Below are 24863 nucleotides of genomic sequence, written 5' to 3'. Positions count from 1 at the left end.
CGACTGTTTTGGAACATAAGACTTGGATTGGTTTGATTTGGTTTACATGCACCGACTGTTTATCCAAACAAAGGGTAGAAGTTAATTATTAGAACAAGTTACTCGAAGACGGGATATTTAAGGGTTGATCCAAACAGGGTATTACTAAGTCGCCCACAAGTAAGAACAAGTCAATTTTGTTGTTCTCTTACTCCACAGTGACATCCACCCATCCCACACGGGGGTCCCACCAAATCCTTTCCCGGGCAGCGGGTTGTGGTTGATGTTCACCCTACTGCATGTGTGGTGCTTGATGCTTATCCAAAAATAAATAAATAAATAAATGAACATACTACACCCCTTTAAATTCTACAAACGTTAAATTACACTTAACAATTAATGGATACCCCAATTTTAATCCTCCTCATCTCCCTACTCCTCCTATCATCTCTACCACCTCTGTTTTCAGTCTCGTCACCACATGATACGTTAACCGCATCCTCATCCCTCTTTGTTTCCGACGTCCTAATTTCAAAAAACGGAATTTTCTCCGCCGGCTTCTACTCTGTGGGCGAAAATGCCTATTGCTTTTCTATATGGTTCACTGAACGCACATTCGACGGCGATCTCACCGTGGTTTGGATGGCCAATCGCGACCGACCCGTCAACGGAGAACGATCGAAACTCTCTCTCCTTAAATCCGGCAACCTCATACTAACCGATGCCCCCCAATTCACAGTTTGGTCCACAAACACCAAATCAATTTCCCCACTTTATTTACAACTTCTAAATACTGGTAACCTCGTTCTTCGAAATCGAAGTGGTTCAATGAAGGTCTGGGAAAGTTTTGATTCACCGACGGACACCCTTCTTCCAAACCAACCCATAACCCGAAATTCAAAACTCGTCTCCTCTCGAAGCCATAAAAATTTCTCATCTGGGTTTTACTCCCTGTTTTTCGACTACGATAACGTTCTCCATTTACTATTTGACGGCGAGGGGGCTTCCAGCATGTACTGGCCCGACCCGTGGTTGATCAGCTGGGCGGCGGGTCGGAACACCTGGAATAACAGTGCAACTGCGGCGTTCAATTCATCTGGGTATTTCCGATCAAGTGATGCTTTTAAGTTTAAAGCTTCGGATTATGGGATTGGGGTTTGGAGAAGATTGAGAATGGATGTGGATGGGAATGTGAGATTGTATAGTTTGGATGAGGGGAAGAGAATTTGGAATGTTTCTTGGCAAGCCATAAGTCAGCCGTGCAGGATCCATGGAGTTTGTGGGCCGAATGCGATGTGTAATTATGATCATCCGGGGGAGAATGCTGGTCGGAGATGCTCTTGTTTACCCGGGTAATGTTCCCATAGTTCCGAAATTACTCTATTCTTGTAAACTTTCTAGAACGGAAAATAAGTCATTATTTTTTAAGAAATGAATTTTAAACTAAAAAATAATGGGATCTCAATAAGAGCTTTTATGCTGTGCAAGAAAATTAAAAAAATATTTTTTATTTATATTATTTTTGAGTTTGTAATTAAATGGGAAATAAGTAATTATTTTTTAAGAAGATCTTCTGGAACTAACTCTTATTTTTCTTCTTTGTTTTGTGAGTTTTGTTGGTTTTCTTTTGAATTTTTGTTAGATTTGCGTCATATTTTTTGGATTGATCATCCGTTTTCACGAGAGAAGTCAAAAAAGTATAAAAATTACGACGGAAAGCCAAACAAACGTTCACTGAAGGCAGAAAAAAGTATCAAACAGTCGTCTTATTTGTATTATTTTAATAAATAATATTAAAATAAATTTACAACTTAAGAGTTTACAACAACATAGCCTAAAGGTTACCTAATGATGTTTATAGTCATGTGCTTTTAAAAAGACGACATAAGTTGTATAACTACAAGATTAACTTAATCAAAAAATATTTACCAAAAAAAGAAAATTAATTAAAGAGTCAAGAAACACAACTTCAAACCATAACTCCTCACACAACGGGCAGTTTAATGTATGTGATGTGGGCACATGTGCTCGCTCCCAATTAGGATCTGTGATCACGCTTTCAACAAATTTTAGTAGTTTATGAATTTTTGTTAAAAACGCTTTTACGGTCAGTGCTCTTGCTCACACTCACTATTCAGTATGAACTCAACGAAATACCAAGAAAAAGTATATTTTTCATACACCATAACGGACTACTCCCCGCACAAAGTTCCCACACAGCTCTTAGAGTTCCCTTAAGTGCTCTAATTTTCAATCCGTTTGAACCGGTGCGAAGATCTTATTTTTCTAATATTTTATTCTAAAAAGTCATAATTAATTTTTGTCTGTAGGGCTCTCATAATCAAGTTTCTGCTCTATAAGATCTGAAATAAGGAGCAAATACTTAATTATGAGAGCTTTAGAGACAAAAATTAATTATGATTCTTAAGGATAAAATGATCAGAAAAATAAGATTTTCAAACTGGTTCAATTTTTTTAATCCTCTTTCCTTCTCTTGGGTATATATATACTATTTTCTGAGGATTTCAAATTCTTTGTTCGGAGCATTACATATTTCTCAGCCTTGTCATTTTCCCTTGGTTTGCTTGCCTTGGGTTTTTTGTTACATGAACCACAAACGGCACAGTTTCCTTGCCCCAAGAATTTTTCGGTGCCGGTCGGGTATATCCCACGTGGCACCCGTTCGGCACATCCGGGCCGTTTAATACACTTTTGAACGCCTTGGATTGAAACATTCTCTCTTCTCTCACCCCAACACTTTCTCTCTCTTTTTTCTCTATCCAAATCCGAGCCATTCAAAAACGCAATAAACGGCTCAGATGCGCCGAGCGGGCACCACGTGGTACGCACCCGGCAATGAAAAATTTTTCCCGAGCCCCACACTATTGTACTACAGGATCCGCAAATCCCACTTTCATGCGTGCACACTCATATAAGCACAAAATAACTTGATTCTTGAAGTTCCATCTTAGTAGTACTTCCATCTTGATACATGAGTTCCATTATTGCTCATTGAGTCCTTGATTCCCATGAAAAACTTCTGTTGCAATAATCTTTTAGACTTTTTATACTATTGTTGGCCAACTCTCCATCAGGTACAAGGCAAAAAACCTTACAGATTGGTCTCTCGGGTGTGAACCGGAGTTCAACCTCTCTTGCAACGCTGCCGAATCCGGTTTCATCAAACTTCCTCACGTTGAATTCTACGGCTATGATATCAAATTCTACGGAAATTACACCTATGAAAGGTGTGAGAAAGTATGCTTACAAAGCTGCAAATGCTACGGCTTCAATTTCAAATTTAACCGCGACTCTGGTTATTACAATTGTTATCCAAAGTCACTGTTGCTTAACGGATACAGATCCCCTGCATTTGGGGATCCTTTATATCTAAGGCTGCCCAAAGCCTCCGTCACTTTTTTTGCACATCGAAAACAAGAAATCGGGTTGCATTGCCCCTCGACCACACAAAACTTGCTACTTGATAGAGGTTACAAGAAACCCAAACAAAACAGGATGTTGCAGTTTATGGTTTGGTTCGCCTCTGCATTTGGCGGCTTTGAAATCATTTTTATTTGTATCGTATGGTTATTGTTGTACAAAACCCAACAAAGATCAAGTGAAAACACACAAAGTTACCTTCAAAATGTGAGCGGGTTTAGGAAATTCACTTATGCCGAGTTGAAGAAAGCAACGAGAAATTTTAGGGAAGAAATCCGAAGGGGAGGCAGTGGGATTGTGTACAAAGGAGTTTTATCTGATCGTAGAGTTGCAGCAATCAAGAGACTCAACGAGGCTAATCAAGGGGAAGCAGAATTCTTAGCGGAAGTAAGCATCATTGGAAGAGTTAACCACATGAACTTGATAGAGATTTGGGGATACTGCGTTGAAGGAAATCATAGGCTATTGGTTTACGAGTATATGGAGTGTGGATCGTTAGGAGAGAATCTTATTTCTGGCACCCTTGATTGGGAGAAGAGGTTTGATATTGTAGTTGGCTCTGCGAGGGGCCTAGCTTATTTGCACGAAGAGTGTTTGGAGTGGGTTCTCCATTGCGATGTGAATCCTCAAAACATTCTCTTGGACTCTAATTTCCAATCCAAGGTTGCAGATTTCGGCCTCTTCAAGCTAGTAAATAGAGGGGGTGGTGGAAAAAATTCAAGCTTTACTAGCGTGAGGGGGACAAGAGGTTGCATGGCGCCCGAGTGGATTTCCAATCTCCCAATCACATCCAAAGTCGATGTTTATAGCTACGGAGTGGTGGTGCTGGAAATGGTCACGGGAAAGAGCCCAATGACAACGGGTGGTCAGGGGTCTGGAAATACAGGGGAGATGGAACAGAGAGGGCTGGTGAAGTGGGTGAGGGAGAAGATGAATGGGAATGGAGATAATGAGCTGTGGCTTGAAGAGATCATTGATCCAGTGATGAAAGGGAAATGTGATTTAAGGAAGATGGGAATACTGGTTCAAGTGGCATTGGAATGTGTAAAGGACGATGAAGATGCAAGACCTACAATGAGTCAGGTTATAGAGAGGCTTCTACCCCATTAAAACAGATGACTATTAAGACGCAAAGATGGATTAAAGATTGACTTGAAATCAAGGGTTCCCATCATCTGGTTTCAAAATTTCACTTTATGCATGCATCCTTTCAAAATAGTCTAGTCTAGTCTTTTGTCTAATTATGCATTATTCTAATATGCTCTAGCTAGTAGATAGTAATCTGCACAGCTTCTTGTTGACGAGGCACTGTCTAATTGGTTGTTGCGAAAATATAGCTTCTTGTTCAGTTGTCAATAAAATTGTCATATTAGCATGATATATACATTGTTGCGCAACATGTTCTGTTAATATCATTACTCTAAATCACATTTCATCTACCAGACAAAAATGACCAATCATCAACCTTTTACAAAAACAATGTTTACTGAAATACTGATGTACAACGAAATGCTTGCAGATGAGAAAAATATAAAGCATCTCCCAAATATATAACATCTTTATATGTACTTTCGGCACATAAAAAACATATAAGGGCAAATTACTCATATGGTCCTTGTAGTTTGGTTTGTGTGTCACTTTGGTCCCTCTAGTTTTAATTGGCTCGATTTTAACCCTACAGTTACGATTTTTTTGCAATCAAGTATAATTGATAACTTCCGTTTGCACCTACTAATTGAACTAATTGCAGAAATACACTTTGACCTCTTATCATTTAAAAACTAACACATGACCCAATATGATTTGTGTACTAAAAGTGCACATTTTATTTGTAATCATTTTCAAAAAAAAAATTAATACTATATGTAAAAGACGATATTATCCTTCTTAACTTTTTTTTTTTTTGTCTTTCCTCCCCCATCTACACATGTAAGAACATATCTATAATGGATTATATATGTGTATAGAAGACTATGCTAATTGAATATCTTATCAACCTAATTAAATCTCAAATTATCGACATTCATTTTTTGTTATGATTATTTTTCTTAGTCCAATTTTTTTAGGTTATTAATCGTCTCAACAAGAGGAATGAAAAAAAGTAAAAAATTATGTCAAAAACCCTAGAAAAAGTTTACTAACAGAAAAAATAATGCAATACAAACATATATATGTATGAATGTATGTATAAAATATAGTACATAGTATATAGCTTTGTGTTAGCACCACTTCATGATTTTGTGCGCTTTTGATATAGTAGTTTCGGAGGAAGTTGACAACAAGATGTAGAATTGATTTCTGAAAGTGGGATCGAGACACGACAAACTTTCCGAATAAATGTTGGTATGTACCTCTTGTCAAGACAAATAAATAATTCGAGAAACATTTGACTCAAAACTAACAAAATACGGAAAAATAACTAATGAATAAGACCGAAAGTTAGACTAGCCTTTAGCTCAACATATTTGTGAAGCTTACACAACACCATCAATTAGATCAAAAACTTAGATATACAAAGTGCACTTTAATATACAAAGTGCAAACCACAGGGGTCAAGTGTAGTTTTCACAATTGGTTCCTTTAGTAGGACGAGTAAATGGAAGTTATTGATTGGACTTAATTGCCACAAAATCAAAACTGCAGGATTAAAATCGAGCCAATTAAAACTAGAGGGATCAAAGTGATACAAAAATCAAACTACAGGGACCATTTAAGTAATTTGCCCAAAATATAAATTGGCAACGTATGAATTATTCACTGCAAACAACAGTAAAATTTTTTTTTTTTATACGTAAATAGAATACAAAAGTTCGGTACGTTTTTTAAAGCCCCCAGAGCATAGGGTGGAGCCGCCCCTCTTTTTTTTTTTTTTGTTCGACTTCAATCGAGTTTCACGAGGAAGACAAGACAGTGAGTAATTTCGTACACCTTATGGCTTATATATAGGCTTAATTGCAAGAACACCCCATAAACTATCGCGTTTTGGCAAGTTCACCCCCTTAAGTTTAAATTCGAGCAACTTCACCCCCCTAACTACCAAATTCGAGCAACTTCACCCCCTCTCCCATTTTCCGTCCACTTCTGTTATAAATTTGGATGGAAAGTTTCAAAATTGGATGGAAAACGAATTCAATGTACAAAAATGCCCTTTTTCACCCTTTTTAAACAACTCACACACACCAGATAACTCTCTCTCTCTCTCTCTCTGGATACACGATCTCTCTCTCTCTCTCTCCCCTTTCTCTCCTTTCCTCTCCTCCGTAGCTCTTCTCTTCTGTAACAGCAAAAAACCCTAAACCCTAAAACCCTCCTCCTACCAGAATTTCCCCCTCTCACACCACCAGCATGACCTCCAGTCACTACTTGGAGGAGATCTCAACAACCTCATCCTCCTCCTCCCTCCGTGGTCGTGGTGAGATTGTAGAGAGAAAGGAGAGGGATTTGAAATTACCTTGTTCAAAGAGAGGAATTTTTTTTTGGCCTGAACTTAAGTAACCCAGTGGAGATTTGTAATTGAATCACGGAAAGGAAGCTTGAATCTCGAAATTCCTGGCTGAATTGTGGTGGGTTTGGGTTTATGGAGGATTGGAGAGAGAGAGAGAGAGAGAGAGAGATGTTTGGGAAATTTTAGGGCTCTAATCGTGGTCGTAGGATGAGAAGGAAGAGTGGGGACTTGTTTTTTTTTATAGTGGGGCGGGAGAGAGAATATCGAACCTGGAAAAAATTTAATTTTTTCCACATTTGGTACTGGTACCGAATTTTAGGTGGTACTAGTACCCAATTTTCTGTCCAAATTAATCTTCTTTGGTACCAGTACCAAGTTTTTGGTGGTACAGGTACCATCTGAGGCACAAACTAAGTTTCAAACTTATTTTTTTTTCAAAAGGGTACAAATGTAATTTTGTTCGTCTCCGTCATTTTTTTTAATAGAAAATGGAGGAGGGGGTGAAGTTGCTCGAATTTGGTAGTTAGGGGGGTGAAGTTGCTCGAATTTAAACTTAAAGGGGTGAACTTGCCAAAACGCGATAGTTTAGGGGGTGTTCTTGCAATTAAGCCTTCTTATATTACTGTATCATGTGTCGAGAATTTGTGCGCATATAGATTTAGTTGCTGGAGATCTACCATGTTCTTTGTTGTAAGCGTGTAAATATTTACCGATTACACAGTAAATCCTACTTAGTCATTCATATCGGGAACTGTATCCATTATATCGAGTCCTTCCTAAATGCGTTGCTTCTTCGAATTGTGAATAGAAATTCCCACATCGCTTGCTACCAATTTAATGTGAAGATAAACGTTTCCTTAGTATTTTGTGAAAGAAAAAAAGCCCATTTAGTGATGAAAGAAAGCGCTTTTAGTACCTTTAGCCAAAATGGGAACTACCCCTTATTCTCTAACCTTTTTAAAATAAACAAATATTTAGGGAAAAAAGAAAGTCCGAAATTGGATAAACAATATAAGACGGAGGAAGTATTGTTTATGCCTAAAGTGGGTTGGCAAAGTTGCCTTCATTTGATATGGCTTGTTTGTGACTTGTGAGTAATAAATGGAACCATTGTGTTCATACCTGAACTGAGAGATTACTTTGGTCGTCATGCATATTCCCGCAAAAAATCAAACTTCGTTCTTCCTATCTACTTACCGTGCACTAAGAAACAAGAACCAAATTTCAACTCATTCGCACCAAATTTCATGATGTATTGAATGAATAGTGTGCAAAATTTATATCGACGGTTGCTTATAGTCAATGAAGCGCGAACCAAATCAAATAGGGGTTCAAAAGCTGGTTCTTTCACATTAGAATTTGGTAAAAATCCTATTCACTACCCCTTGCGTGGGGGCTAAATTTTCAAAAGTAGAAGATGCAGTGTTTTTTCTTGGTACTATATCTTAAATGACTCGTTGTTTCTCTGAAAATCAGTTTCGAATACTGTCAGATGGAGAAGTTAATTATTTTTCTTGAAAACAAATCTATAAAGCAGAATCTGTAAAATAAAGTTGCAACCATAGAAAAAAAATTGTAAAATAGATGCTATCATATGTAAATACTAGTGCTTGCCCGTACTTACGGCACTACGCATCGCGATTGGAATTAGTGTATTGTATTTGTTCCACTTCTTAGTGGTGCGAAAGAGAACTACTTGAAAGATATAACTCAACATATCGATCGTAACTATAACTAAACCAACCCCTCTACCAATTTAGACCCTGACTAATACAATTCAACTACCTACGGATAAATTGAAATCGTATGCCTTGTTGTAAAAAAAAAGAAATTACATGACTAAATAAAATATTACACCATTTTAAGAAAGAACAAATGTTAATTTCACATTAAAGACACTGGCATAATTGCATGTTTTTACACATCAGTTACACAAAGAAGCCAACCTAAATTCATAACATGCGGCTCAACCAATGGTAAATTTAGCTGTGGAACTCAAGAAATGGAAGGTTCATATCCTTGGGCCTTGGCAAACGCAGATAGAAATCACCTTAAGGAGGGAATCATTGTAGAGCTACGGTTTCCAAACACGCATTACCATGGAGGTCAAAACCTGAAAACAAAAGACCAAAAAATTATACTCCCTCCGTCCCTAAATGTTTGGCACTTTCATGCTTTTTATTGTCCCATATTATTTGTCCATTTTGAAAAGTCAAAAGCAAAATATGGTAAATTTCCTATGTTACCCTTTTCTTTTGGGCACCAAATTTCAAATTCAAATTTTCAAGTACTATTTAAAGTACACTAGAAGGATAAGATTGGACAATTGATTTTTGCACAATACAATAATATTTGTTCCTTAAAAGTTAGAACTACCAAAAGTGCCAAACATTTAGGGACGGAGGGAGTAAGAAAAAAAAACCCACCAAACCACCACATAAGGAACCCACCGAAATAAATAGAATTCACCAATCTTACCAACTCAGGCCAAGAAAACTGTAATAGCGTTAAAACCATCAAGGAAGAAGGATTCTTGCTAATAATTTTTGTGTTTCAAAGCAAACTTAGTCCCCATGCAACACCATTAAAAAAAGTGCACGAAAGCCATATTTGTAGTCCCCCCTACAAATTAATTTTAGACCATATTGGAGTGTTATTGGAGAATTGAAAGAGCTCTGATCAAAAGCAGAGAAATAAAGAAAGCTCAAAAAAGTGTAGCACTCACTAAGCAAGCTTCCAATCTTGATGATGATGAAAGTATTAGAGGGCGATTATACTCTTGCCCCTATCCCATACAATTACCTGGAAAGAGAAAAAATGAATTAACATCAAGAACGATTGCATAGCAGTAATGCGAAACCAAAGTGATTTTGAAAGGTTAAACCCGAGAAGCCACTATTTCCGAGCACAACGCTTCTAATCTTAGAGCCCCAACAAAAGATGAGGAAAAAACTAATTTTCTACCGTGATCGAGTGTTTGTCCATGAGTCTTAAAAATGAGTCTAAAAACTAATTTTCTACCCTCAGTGCCAACGTTGGGAAAGATGGTCATGAAAAAGTCGGGTACAAAAAGGTCACCCAAAGGTTATAATGATGGGTAACTTCAACTTTGGAAATGGTTTTCCAAGAGCCAAAAAATAAAAAGGACACGGTTCTTCTATTCAAAGCAAAAAAACAATGAATGTTGCACATGCATTGCCCAGTTGAAATGAGAAGTCCCTGTATGCCGCCTCTTTATTCAACTTCAACAAAGCAATAATTTCTAATTATTCAACAAAGCAACAAAACAACAATTTCGTCCAGCACAATCCTAAATCGAACACAGGCATTTCATCAAACATTTCTCACAGGCATTTCATCAAACATTTCGTACACACACAAACTTAGAGCATGTGGTGGGAGTGTCGGAGATGCAGTCCCTTGTACTTTTAGCCCAATCCCTTACCTAATCTGGCCAATCCAACAGCCTTTACTGATTTTCGTATCAAAAATTGCTTCTGAAATCGGTGAATTTGTCTGGACAACAGAATCAGGGTTTTGTTGTTGCTGACTTCTTACACATGCAAATTGGTGTACGTATGATGCATGGAAGGGGTGAACGGTGAACCCCTCCATTGTACAACTTGTGGAGGAAAAGAAACAGTAGAAATTTTCTCCGTAAAAGGAAGACTAACTTGAAGTGATTTACATGGATTTACATGTTTATCTTGCAAGGGGATTTGCATGGATTTACATATCTTTGAGAGAGAGAGAGAGAGAGAGAGAGAGAGAGAGAGAGAGAGATACCTCGTGGTGGTGCGCTGGTGGTGGGAGTGGCTAGGGTCGGTGTGGGAGTAATAAGAGGGACGATTGAGAGAGTGAGGGAGGGGAGAGGAGGAGAAGAAGAGAGGAGGCAATGGATTTTCGTCGGATGTAGGAAGGGGAGAAACCGAGAAACCGTAGGGAAAGGCATTTGTCTGAGAGAGAGGGGGTTTTTTTTTTTTTTTAATCTGGAACGTAAAAGAAATGTGAAAAGGGAGATACAACTTGTGTAATTTAGACTAAAATCATGGGCACTTAATTAGGAATAGGAGGATGCATCATAGTCCTTGGATCAAATGACCCCCAGCCGTTGGATGTGTTTGTGTTTGTGTGGAGGCCCACACCATTGTGTTTTATTTGTGTTTTATTAGATAGATATGGAATCCAAATCCTTTCATGTTACCCTGATGGGATAAGGAATAAAATTTACCACAGTCTCACTCGGCGATCTAAGTTGTTCATTTTGTGAGTCTAGATATGCTTAGAATTGATGTAAAAAAATCATATTGTGCGGACTTTTTTTGATCAACATGGTAAGAAATATTTATTGATAAAAATGGAGAACAGTAGTATATCAAAGAAGACGATTATTATTCCACAAAGGATTCAATAATCAAAATAAGGAGGTTTAGCTTTTCAAGTACAAATATCAAAACTTCGCTAACCCAAAATTGTCAAAGGAAATCATTGTAGCCTTTGGGCTTTTACCTTCGGGTATTGTTATATTAGCATGATGTATACAATGTTGCACAAAATGTATCTATTGCTAATCTTTTTGGACCTTTGTAGACCTTTGGGTGATCCGGGCTCTGCCCTTGTGGTGTTTTGTCCAACTCTTTGTTGGATCTCCTTCCATTTTTCCCTGTTTTAATAAATTTTAATTTTGCTGATAAAAAAAATTAGCATTACTCTAAAAGCAAATCTCATCCCCTAGACAAAATGACCAATCATCAACCTCTATAAAATATATTATTTATTGAAAAACTGATGTAGAACAAAATGCTTGTAGATGTCAAAAATATAAAACATATCTCAGATATATAACTTCGCTATATGTGCTTTCGGCACATAAGTTGACAAATCACTTGAAACTCTTCGACCGTCCGCAGCTAGCCTAGCCCGAAGGCACCTTAAATCTGTGATACCAATACAAAATCACCAGGGGGAAAAAGAATAAGTTACTGAGCATCAACTTGTGTAAAATTTCTAAATATTTAGCATTTTCCTTCTCACAATTTATCTACACTTTTGTACTACTTTATAAATTCACATGGCACTCAAAAATATAAATTGGCAACATATGGATTATTCAGTGCCGACAACACTAAAAAAAAATATATATCTTATGTAAAAAGAATTTGGTACATTTTTTTGAAAAAACCCGCCACCCCTGATTGTTCCCAATTCTTGGCTACGTACGTACGTAAGCATCAGGTAGATTGTGTTAACGTCAATTGGATTTCACGTACTTGGAAGACAAGATAGTGAATAATTCTGGACATCTACTATCCTATATCATGGTTTGAGAATTCCTTCGCATATAGACGTAGTTGCTTGATATCTACCACGTTCTTTGCCGTAAGACTAAAAATCTGTACCGATTACACAGTAAATCGTGCTTGGCCATTCCTATCCGGAACTGCATCCATTTGTATCAAGTCCTCCCTGAATGCGTTGCTTCTGCAGATGCTTGAGTTTTTGCAGTTAAGCTACGGATGGAGATGCTATATTATGCCAACATTGAAGAGGAGACACAAACCTAAGGAGTTATACAACATAATTAGCTACTGGACTTTCTCAAGCATATATAATTTCTTTCATTCCTATGATTTGATTCGCGTCATATATTTTGGATTTTTTAACCATTTCGAAGAGAAAAGTCTAAAAAGTACAAAATTATGACCAAAAGCAAAAAAAAATATTAAAAAGGAAAAAAAGCTCATTAAAGACGAAAAACCCCCCAAAAAAAGTACAAAATTGTATTTTCTGATTCTTAGGAGAATGGTTGGAGTATAAGTTTGGGCTAGATATCTAGGGAAAAAATGATAGCTATTTGGTATTTTTTCATCTTTAATAAACTTTTTTTTGCTTTTGCTTTTTTTTTTTATACTTTTTAGACTTGTTTTGTCAAGATGGACAATTAATCTGAAACATGTGACCCAAATCAAACGAAAATTCAAAAACAATGAACAAAATACACAAAACGACATGATAAAAAGTTAAAGAGAATGGAGCCTTAGATTCTTAGAGATATTTTTCAAACTTCACATCTTGATTTTTTGAATTTGTTTCAATAAGTGTAATTAGAAAATAAAAAAGAAAATTAATTTTTGCTTTTCACTTGCTTACAATGGGGAATGATAATGCTACTTCCTTTTTTGACCAATGCCACTCCCCTTTTTGTCTTGTAGTGTATGAATTTACACAATAGTCCATACATTTTGTGCAATTTTATTGCATTCAGGGGTAAATTAGTAAATTCACCTAACTAAAAAACAAAAATAGAGTGGCATTGATAAAAAAAAGAAAAAGGAAGTTGCATTATTATTGGCCCAAATTTACTCTAAAAATTATTAACAAGTTCGAGTAAGCTGATGTCATGAACTTTGGTTTGGTTACAAAGAGTTACTACTATAATGTAAGGTAGTATACTGTAATTTTGGAGAGCATTAAGCTGATTTTAGAATTTTTTGTATTAAAATTCAGGTGGTGCCAGTGAAATGTACTCATTAACATTGATTGGTGGGGCGGAAAAATATGATTTCCCTGGTGAACGCGCCGGATGGAATTTAATATCTATTTATGTGCAATATTTTTTCCCCACCTGCCAAAGGTACATGGACTTAACATGGTTTTTAGTCCTGGCGCCTTCAATTCAAAACGTCCTCTTCAATCCAGAGACACACAAGCAGTCCCCTTGCACCTTGTTTGAATCAAATTTTTGCTGTCTGAATTTTCTTCCATCTGCAAGGGTTGATCCAAACAGGGTATTAGAATGGTCATCACTCACTCCCCATAAGTTTTTTTTTTTTTCCTTTTCTGTTTTGAAAGTCGCCCACAAGTCAATAAAGTTGTTCACTTACTTTATTAACTCCACACCGACATCCACCAATCCCACGCGGGGGTCCCACCAATTCCTTTTCCCGGGCAACTTCTTGTGGTTGATGTTCACCCAACTGCATGTGTGTGGTGCTTGACGCTTAGCCAAAAAAAAAAAAAAAACAGATACTATAGTACTACATACACTACCTCATTTCATTATATCATCCATTATATTCTTTGGGAGTTCATTCATGGCCCCAAAAAATATAAAAAATATTCATAAATTTTAAAATAATATTTTATGGTGTCCTGTAAAAAATCAACTCTAATAGATATCGATAAATATTATTTATGAATATATAGGGGCGAAACTACGCATTTGAACAGTTTCGCCGCTACGGATTTAGAAAAAATAGTTATCAATATCTATTGAAGCTGATTTTTTTCAGATCCCCATGAAAATATTATTTCAAATTTTATGAATATTATTTCCTAACATCTCTACCTCTGTTTTCAATCTCATCACCGCATGATACGTTACCCACATCCTCATATCACTCTATTTCCGTACTTATTTGCAATTTTTGAGTTTAAAAATAATAAGCTCATTGAAATAAAAAAATATGCTATATGGATTTCGTTTTCGTAAATCTATTATTTCGTAAACCCTATAAAAAATTAAAAAATTATTTTCGTAAATCCATCATTCTTAAGCTTGAAAATAAGTCATTATTTTTTGAAGTACTTATTTTCGTAAATAAAAACTTCATTTTTAAGATTACAATTTCAAATTCAAAAATCATGTGCTTACGCAAATAATTTTTTTATCAATATGGATCTTGTTTGATAGATCTCATTGAGATCTTTTATACAGTGCAAAAAAAATTGAAAAATTATTTTTCATTTACATTACTTTTGAATTTAAAAATGAAAAATAAGTACTTAATATTTTTTAAGAAGGTGTTCTGAAACGGGACCTTATTTCGGAATGTGGAAAGGGATCAAGTCGAAGATGACTTCAATTCTTCCCACCAGCCAAGACTCAAGTCAAGTCGTCTCCAAAACGTCCTCTTCAATCCAGAGACCAAACCATCCAATTGCGCCATGTTTGGATCAGATTTTTGCTATATGAATTTCCTTTTGTAAGGACATTTTCCTATACTAAATTTGCCCTCCAATTTTCCTATTTTCCTTTATGGGCTTTTAGCGGGTTTCGATTCGATTTCTTTTTTCATACCAAAGCTCTTGTACTTCCTAAGATGTCAATGTTTCCTGTAAAACAAAATAAACCTTGAACAAATGTATTATTATTGTTTCCATTTTCTACAATTACACGCAGCAACCGTTTAACCAAACAAGGGTAGAAGGTAATTAGAAGAAGTTACTCAAAAGACGGGATATTTAAGTGTTGATCCAAACATGGCATTAAAATGGTCATCACTCATTAGATATTCTTTCATGAAACCTGGTATATGAAAGTGTCCATGAAATGATATAAATGGTCCAGATTCACAGGTAATTAACGGGTCTCTTGAAAAGGTTATAGAACGGCACGGTACAGGTGACTCATTTTGGGGTCCATAACGAGTCTAATTTGATGATCAAAATTCTTCATTCTGTGCCAAAAATCATGTTGTTATAAGCTTCATCCAAAATTGAATAGTTTTATACTGCCAACTTGAGAAAATTACGGTTTTCATTTGATTTTTTCTCCAATTGTTGCTCTCTCTATCTAGCTATCTATCACCACTTACTACCCATTTGTTATGCAGGAACCTAAGTTTCAGTTCATATACCCCAGCTTTTCCTAGTGACAAAACTAATATGTGACAAAAAGTTGGAAGAGCTAAGTTTCGTTCACCCTCTACTTCAAAAAGGTAAACGTTGTCATCTTTTCTATTGGTTGAAATGACATACATTTCACTACAAAGTGATGTCATACTTACCATGCAATACACTTTTTGTCAAGCATGACATCACTTTGTGGTGGGATCCACACCATTTCAACTAATAGGAAGGAGGGTAACGTTCACCCTCCTCTTTTAAGGAGGATGAACAAATTGCATTCTGGAAGAGAACGCACTGTGAATTTGGACCATTCAATTCTTTTATTTACATTTATAAACCTGATTACATGTATTGTACCAATCCTCGGTTGATGTTCACTCTACTTCTTATACTCATGTGTAGTGCTTGATCTCTATTAGGGGTGTGCAAAAAATTCGCAGATCCGTGAACTTGGGTGGGGTCGAACATGTAATTTGGACGGGTGCGGATTTACTTTATGTTAAAAATCAGATTTCGGTTCGGGGTTCGAGTTGGTGCGTTCCCTACCCGTCAGGTCGGACCCGACCCGACCAATCCATAAAGCCCAATTCAGTTTTTTGGTGCAACCTGACGCGACGCTACCCACTTGTGCGGTTCAGTTGCGGGCCTAAATATTCTTATTCGACATGGTCGGATTCGGGTCAAAACCGCCCCGCCCTGTGTACACTCCTAATCTCTATATATTCACAAACCCCTCAATCCCACTATAAACTAGTGGAGTACAAACCAACATACTACACCCCTTTAAATCCTACAAATGATAAATTACACTTAACAGTTAATGGATACCCCAATTCTAATCCTCCTCATCTCCCTACTCCTCCTATCATCTCTACCACCTTTGTTTTCAATCTCATCACCACAAGATACGTTACCCGCATCCTCATCTCTCTCTGTTTCCAACTTTCTAATTTCAAAAAACGGAATCTTCTCCGCCGGCTTCCACTCCGTCGGCAAAAATGCCTATTGCTTTTCCATATGGTTCACTAAACCCACATCCGACAACAATTTCACGGTCGTTTGGATGGCCAATCGCGACCAACCTGTCGGAAGACGCTCGAAACTCTCTCTCCTCCCCGGCAACCTCATCCTTTCCGACACAGCCCAATTCACAGTCTGGTCCGCATCCCCACTTCAATTACAGCTTCTAAATACCGGTAACCTCGTTCTTCGAAATCAAAAAAATGTTTCAATTTGGGAAAGCTTTGATTCACCAACGGATACCCTTCTTCCAAACCAACCGATGACCCGACATTCAAAACTCGTTTCCTCTCGAAGCCGTAACAATTTCTCATCCGGGTTTTACTCCCTGTTTTTCAACTACGATAACGTCCTGCGTTTACTATTTGACAACGCGGAGGCTTCCAGCATATACTGGCCCGATCCGTGGTTGAACAGCTGGCAGGCGGGTCGGAGCACCTATAATAACAGTCCACATGCGGCGTTCAGTTCATCTGGGTATTTCCGATCAAGTGACCAATTTAAGTTTAAAGCTTCGGATTACGGCATTGGGCCTTGGAGAATATTGAAAATGGATGTGGATGGGAACGTGAGATTGTATAGTTTGGATGAGGAGAGAAGGATATGGAGAGTTTCTTGGCAAGCCATAAGTCAGCCGTGCAAGATCCATGGAGTTTGTGGGCCCAATGCGATGTGTAATTATGATCATCCGGTGAAGAATGCTGGTTGGAGATGCTCTTGTTTACCCGGGTAAGATTCCCATAGTTCCGAAATTACTCTATTCTTGTAAACTTTTCAAAACGGGAAGCAAGTTCTTATATTTTAAGAAGGTAATTTTAAGCATAAAAATAATAAAATCTCGATAAGGTCTTTTATACTATGAAAAAAATAAGAAAAATATTTTTTATTTACATTATATTTGAGTTTGTAAATATGAAATATGTACTTATTTTTTAAGAAAATGTTCTAGAACTAACCCTTATTTTTCTTCTTTGTTTTGTGTGTTTTGTTGGTTTTATTTGAATTTTTGTTAGATGTGCGTTATATTTTTTAGATTAATCATCCGTCTCGACGAGAGGAGTTTAAAAAGTATATAAATTACCACAGAAAGCAAAACAAAAGTTCACTGAAGACGAAAAAAATATCAAACAGCTGTTTTATTTATATTTTTTTCAACATCGGTCCGTATATATTTTTATACTTTTTCGATTATTCTTGTCGAGACGAACGATTAACTCTAAAAATTACGACGAAAAGCTAAACAAAAAGTTATGAAAAATAAATAATATTATAATAAATTTCAAACTTTTGAGTTTAAGAACACAACCTAAAGGTGACATAATGATGTTTATAGTCATGTGCTTTTAAAAAGGCGACATAAGTTGTATAACTACAAGATTAACTTAATCAAAAAATATTTACCAGAAAAAGAAAATTAATTAAAGAGTCAAGAAACACAACTTCAAATCATAACTCCTCACACAAGGAGCAGTTTAATGTATGTGATGTGGGCACATGTGCTCACTCCCAATTAGGATATGTGATCGCGCTCTCAATTCTCGTTTTAGCAAATTTTAGTAGTTTATGAATTTTTGTTAAAAACGCTTTTACAGTCATTGCTCTTGCTCACCCACTATTGAGTATGAACTCAACGAAATACCAAAAAAAGGTTTATCTATCATACAACATAACGGACTACTCCCCGCACAAAGTTTCCACACCACTCTCATAGTTCCCTTAAGTGCTCCAATTTTCAGTTCGTTTGAACCGGTGCGGAGATCTTATTTTTCTAATCATTTTATCATAAAAGTCATAATTAATTTTTGTCTCTAAGGCTTTCATAATCAAGTTTCTGCTCTGTAAGATCCGAAATAAGGAGCAAATACTTAATTATGAGAGTCTTGAAGACAAAAATTAATCGTGACTCTTTAGGATAAAATGATTAGAAAAATAAGATTTTCAAACTAGTTGAATTTTTTTAATCCTCTTTCCTTCTCGTGTATAGATATACTATTTTCTGAGGATTTCAAAATTTTTGTTCGGAGCAATACATATTTCTCAGCCTCGTCATTTTCCCTTGGTTTGCTTGCCTTGGGTTTTTTGCTACATGAACCACAAACGGCACAGTTTCCTAGCCCCGAGAAATTTTTTGGTGCTGGTTGGGTATATCCCACGTGGTATCCGTTCGGCACATCCAGGCCGTTCAATACACTTTTGAACGGCTCGGATTGAAACCCTCTCTCTCCACTCACCCCAACATTTTCTCTCTCCTTTTTCTCTCACCAAATTTGAGCCGTCCCAAAACGCAATAAACAACTCGGATGCGCCGAGCGGGTACCACGTGGTACCCACCCGGCAATGAAAAAATTTCCACGTGGTACCCACACTATTGCACTACACGATCCGCCAATCCCACTTTCTTGCGTGCACACTCATATAAGCAGAAAATAACTTGATTCTTGAAGTTCCATCTTAGTAGTACTTCCATCTTGATACATGAGTTCCATTAATGCTCATTGAGTCCTTGATTCCCATGAAAAACTTCTGTTGCAATAATCTCTTACAGACTTTTTATGCTATTGTTGGCCAACTCTCCATCAGGTACGAGGCAAAAAACCTTACAGATTGGTCTCTCGGGTGTGAACCGGCGTTCAACCTCTCTTGCAACGCTGCCGAATCCAGTTTCATCAAACTTCCTCACGTTGAATTCTACGGCTATGATATCAAATTCTATGGAAATTGCACCTATGAAAAGTGTGAGGAAGAATGCTTAAAAAGCTGCAGATGCTATGGCTTCAATTTCCGATATGACAGCGACAAAGGTTATTACAATTGTTATCGAAAGTCACTGTTGCTTAACGGATACAGATCCCCTTCATTTGTGGATCCTTTTTATCTAAGGCTGCCCAAAGCCTCCGTCACTTTTTATGCAAATCGAAAACAAGAAATCGGGTTGCATTGCCCCTCGACCACACAAAACTTGCTACTTGATAGAGGTTACAAGAAACCCAAACAAAACAGGATGTTGCAGTTTATGGTTTGGTTCGCCTCTGCATTTGGCGGCTTTGAAATCATTTGTATTTGTTTCGTATGGTTATTGTTGTACAAAACCCAACAAAGATCAAGTGAAAACACACAAAGTTACGTTCAAGTTGTGAGTGGGTTTAGGAAATTCACTTATGCCGAGTTGAAGAAAGCAACGAGAAATTTTAGGGAAGAAATCGGAAGAGGAGGCAGTGGGATTGTGTACAAAGGAGTTTTATCTGATCGTAGAGTTGCAGCAATCAAGAGACTCAACGAGGCTAATCAAGGGGAAGCAGAATTCTTAGCGGAAGTAAGCATCATTGGAAGAGTTAACCACATGAACTTGATAGAGATTTGGGGATACTGCGTTGAAGGAAATCATAGGCTATTGGTTTACGAGTATATGGAGTGTGGATCGTTAGGAGAGAATCTTATTTCTGGCACCCTTGATTGGGAGATGAGGTTTGATATTGCAATTGGCTCTGCAAGGGGCCTAGCTTATCTGCACGAAGAGTGTTTGGAGTGGGTTCTCCATTGCGATGTGAAGCCTCAAAACATTCTCTTGGACTCTAATTTCCAATCCAAGGTTGCAGATTTCGGCCTCTCCAAGCTAGTAAACAGATGGGATGGTGGAAAAAATTCAAGCTTTTCCAGAGTGAGGGGGACAAGAGGTTACATGGCACCAGAGTGGATTTCCAACCTTCCGATCACATCCAAAGTTGATGTTTATAGCTATGGAGTGGTGGTGCTGGAAATGGTCACGGGAAAGAGCCCGATGACAACGGGTGGTCAGGAGTCTAGAAATACAGGGGAGATGGAACAAAGAGGGCTGGTGAAGTGGGTCAGGGAGAAGATGAATAGGAATGGAGAGAATGAACTATGGCTTCAAGAGATCATTGATCCAGTGATAAAAGGGAAATGTGATTTAAGGAAGATGGGAATACTGGTTCAAGTGGCATTGGAATGTGTTAAGGAAGATAAAGATGCAAGACCTACCATGAGTCAAGTTATAGAGAGGCTTCTACCCCATTAAAACAGATGACTATTAAGAGGCAAAGATGGATTAAAGATTCCCATCATCTGGTTTCAGAATTTCACTTTATGCATGCATCCTTTCAAAATAGTCTAGTCTTTTGTATAATTATGCATCATTCTAATATGCTCTAGCTATTAGATAGTAATCTGCACAGCTTCTTGTTGATAAGGCACTGTCTAATTGGTTGTTACGAAAATATAACTTCTTATTCAGTTGTCAATAAAATTGTCATATTAGCATGATATATACATTGTTGCGCAACATGTTCTATTAATATCATTACTCTAAATCACATTTCATCTACTAGACAAAAATGACCAATCATCAACTTTTTACAAAAACACTGTTTACTGAAATACTGATGTACAACGAAATGCTTGCAGATGTCAAAAATATAAAGCATCTCCCAAATATATAACATCTTTATATGTGCTTTCGGCACATAAAAAACATATACGGGAAAATTACTCATATGGTCCTTGTAGTTTGGTTTGTGTGTCACTTTGGTCCCTCTAGTTTTAATTGGCTCGATTTTAACCCTACAGTTACGATTTTGTTGCAATCAAGTATAATTGATAACTTCCGTTTGCACCTACTAATTGAACTAATTGCAGAAATACACTTTGACATCTTATCATTGAAAAACTAACACATGACCCAATATGATTTGTGTACTAAAAGTGCACGTTTTATTTGTAATCATTTTCAAAAAAAAAGTTAATACTAAATGTAAAAGATGATATTATCCTTCTTAACTTTTTTTTTTTTGGTCTTTCCTCCCCCATCTACACATGTAAGACCATATCTATAATGGATTATACATGTGTATAGAAGACTATGCTAATTGAATATCTTATCAACCTAATTAAATCTCAAATTATCGACATTCATTTTTTGTTATGATTATTTTTCTTAGTCCAATTTTTTAAGGTTATTAATCGTCTCAACAAGAGGAATGAAAAAAAGTAAAAAAATATGTCAAAAACTCTAGAAAAAGTTCACTAACAGAAAAAATAATGCAATACAGACATATATATGTATGAATGTATGTATAAAATATAGTACATAGTATATAGCTTTGTGTTAGCACCACTCCATGATTTTGTGTGCTTTTGATATGGTAGTTTCGGAGGAAGTTGACAACAAGATGCAGAATTGATTTCTGAAAGTGGGATTGAGACACGACAAACTTTCCGAATAAATGTTGGTATGTACCTCTTGTCAAGACAAATAAATAATTCGAGAAACATTTGACTCAAAACTAACAAAATACGGAAAAATAACTAATGAATAAGACCGAAAATTAGACTAGCCTTTAGCTCAACATATTTGTGAAGCTTACACAACACCATCAATTAGATCAAAAACTTAGATGATAGGTTGAGAAACTAAATGAATATAAAAAATCAACATATTTGCCATTAACGTATGTAACAGTGCACTTTAATATACAAAGTGCAAACCATAGGGGTCAATTGTAATTTTCACAATTGGTTCCTTTAGTAGGACGAGTAAATGGAAGTTATTGATTGGACTTAATTGCCACAAAATCAAAACTGCAGGATTAAAATCGGGCCAATTAAAACTAGAGAGACCAAAGTGATACAAAGATCAAACTACAGGGACCATTTAAGTAATTTGCCCAAAATATAAATTGGCAACGTATGAATTAAAGCCCCCAGAGCATAGGGTACGTTAGAATACAAAAGTTCGGTACGTTTTTTAAAGCCCCCAGAGCAAAGGGTGGAGCCGCCCCTCTTTTTTTTTTTTTTTGTGTGTGACTTCAATCGAGTTTCACGAGGAAGACAAGACAGTGTGTAGTGGGCCGAACTCGACTGCGACTCCGACAGGGACCAGCTCCACTCCTCTACCACCGCCAGTTGTGGTAGAGGTCGGCAAACCAACTCCATCAGGGCTTGGCCTGAGCCGAAGCGACCAGTCGTCGGTTCTGCGTTTGCATTGCGTCCGACGACGTAGAGGATTCATGTCGAGATCGGCCACCATTTGGGGGCTACCCCGCAGACGATATTCGCCCAGCCCAAATTCGCTTCGGGCTCGGCCTCCCATCAAGCTCGGCAACCGACAAATTCTTATGGGTTCGGCCATTTGCATGGCCACGTGCCCATCCACGTGCAGAGACGGTTATGCCAAGAGATAATCGAGAGTGCACATGGGAGTGCCAGCTCACCCCCAGAGGCGGTTACCAGATCTGTTCGGTGACCTCACAGGTGACGTCGCCTGGCCCGAGCAAGGCACGTGCCTGTACTTGGAGAGCAAGCTAAGGGGACTCTATAAATACTGAAGAAGAACGCCTCTGAAAGGTACGCATAGATACACGCGAATACCCACTAAAAACCCTAGTCTCTTCCCATTCTTCCTGCACATACTTATCCTCTCGCCGGAGGGCCTTGCCGGGCAACCCCCGGCCAGGTCTTAGTCGTGCGCTCACTATGCAGGCTGCGTAGAGAAAGATAGGAAGCCACTGATCCAGCGGAGGAGGGACTCGAACCAGATGTCACAGGCCACACAATTGGTGAACCCGACGTGAAACGCTTCTGATTGAAACGACTCTTACATCCTCCAAACCCCTTCACTCCTTCGTAAAACAACGAACGAACCACTCACCATGGGTGGAGATCTGGCGAATGCAGCCATTTCGGGGGCCAAAGACGCTAGTGGAAATGTCATCTCCCCAACACCTCATGAAAGGCATATGTTCATCTCCCTCGCTCCTGGATCCGGACTCTCACCAGTTTCAGACGACGTGACGGCGGCCTACATCCGTCTACTACAGCGTCGCGACGATGAACGTGACAACGAGCTGGCGGCGTTAAGGGCAGAGGTGGCCCAAATGAAGCAACACATGCAGCAAGATGCTACCCCTGCCGCATCAAGATCTGGAAGGGGTAGGAGAAGACAAACACCACCTCCACCACCACCACAAGGGCGTCAGAACAAGGGAGGCCAACGCGGATCCGTAAAAGATCGCCTAGGCTTCACCCCGGCACCGGGCGACGCTAGAGAAATAATCCTCTACAAGCAACCCACCGCATCTAGAACACACCGTTCTGAAAGCCATCACGAGCGGACCAGGACGAGGGATACCGAGTCATTTACAAGTACGTACTCAACTGGTCGTGCGGAGTTCTCTCGCACAACGGTCTCGCACCATAGCCGAGATTCCGCACGGACCAGACCCCATGTCTTTGAACGTTTAGGGAATATTCTGCCTGAAAATCTAGACGAAGAACACCATGCACGGCGAAACGGGAAGGCCGTACGCACCGAGGGTGCGAACGAAGACAATAGAACCCGCCGTAACAAGGACAAAACCGTCGACGGCCCACGCCGAACAACGACGGACCTTCGAGACAAGCTTCAGCGCAGGGATGCCGAGAAGGCGTCAGCAAAGGAGAACCAGGAAAGGGTTTCAAAGAGAACAAAGACGGACGAGCACGGCAAACCGCCACACGGGTCTCATAGAACCGTGCATTTTCTATGAGAACTATATATTTTTTTATGAGAACTATATATTTAAGTATGTAGTAAGACTATATGAACTGTATATTTTTCAGTTCACATAGTCCAGTTCTCATAACCAATTCACATAGCTCAGTTCACATAGCCAGTTCTTTATGAGAATTGAGCAGTTCTCATAGAACTGATTATGAGACTTAGCAGTTAAAAATTCAATTCTAAATCAATTTATTTTCTATGTGAACTTGAGTACTTTTTTACTTTAATTACTTTTTTAAGACATGGCGGTGAGAACATTTATAACTATATTTGATTTTGATTATCTTTTTGTTTTTGTTCATTTTTTGTTCCTGTGTGTATTTTTTGTGAGAACTGTTTGTTGTTTATGAGAATTGTCTATGAGAACTGTGTATTTTTTGTTCTGCCATGAGTCAGGTTATAGAGAGGCTTCTACCCCATTAAAACAGATGACTATTAAGAGGCAAAGATGGATTAAAGATTGACTTGAAATCAAGGGTTCCCATCATCTGGTTTCAGAAGTTCACTTTATGCATGCATCCTTTCAAAAAAGTCTAGTCTTTTGTATAATTATGCATCATTCTAATATGCTCTAGCTATTAGATAGTAATCTGGACAGCTTCTTGTTGATGAGGCACTGTCTAATTGGTTGTTGCGAAAACATAGCTTCTTATTCAATTGTCAATAAAATTGTCATATTAGCATGATGTATACATTGTTGCGCTATGTGTTCCGTTAATATCATTACTCTAAATCACATCTCATCCACTAGACAAAAATGACCAATCATCAGCCTCCTTCAAAAACACTGTT

At 37.9% G+C, this 24863-nt stretch overlaps 2 protein-coding genes across 3 annotated transcripts; both read left to right on the top strand.

The window, feature by feature from the left end:
- The first annotated feature begins 49 nt into the window (after positions 1-49).
- LOC131331266 (putative receptor protein kinase ZmPK1) lies at positions 50-20817 on the top strand. Of its 2 annotated transcripts, XR_009201342.1 has the most exons (3): positions 50-1331; positions 3075-4584; positions 20589-20817. XR_009201342.1 is itself a non-coding variant. In XM_058365147.1 (2 exons), exons 1-2 carry the CDS (start codon positions 379-381, stop codon positions 4528-4530), a joined length of 2409 nt encoding a protein of 802 aa, XP_058221130.1. In that variant the 5' UTR covers positions 50-378; the 3' UTR covers positions 4531-4800. The 2 variants fall into 2 exon arrangements, 1 of the variants encoding a protein (XP_058221130.1); XM_058365147.1 differs by lacking the exon at positions 20589-20817 and having other exon boundaries at positions 3075-4800.
- On the top strand, positions 16233-24811 carry LOC131331268 (putative receptor protein kinase ZmPK1). Its single transcript, XM_058365149.1, has 3 exons — positions 16233-17245; positions 19097-20525; positions 24468-24811. Exons 1-3 carry the CDS (start codon positions 16317-16319, stop codon positions 24492-24494), a joined length of 2385 nt encoding a protein of 794 aa, XP_058221132.1. The 5' UTR covers positions 16233-16316; the 3' UTR covers positions 24495-24811.
- Positions 24812-24863: the final 52 nt, after the last annotated feature.

This window comes from Rhododendron vialii, chromosome 6a (genome assembly GCF_030253575.1).
Source record: "Rhododendron vialii isolate Sample 1 chromosome 6a, ASM3025357v1".
NCBI lineage: Eukaryota > Viridiplantae > Streptophyta > Magnoliopsida > Ericales > Ericaceae > Rhododendron > Rhododendron vialii.
The sequence above is the reverse complement of the archived record's forward strand: the minus strand, read 5'-3'. Positions and strand labels throughout refer to the sequence as shown.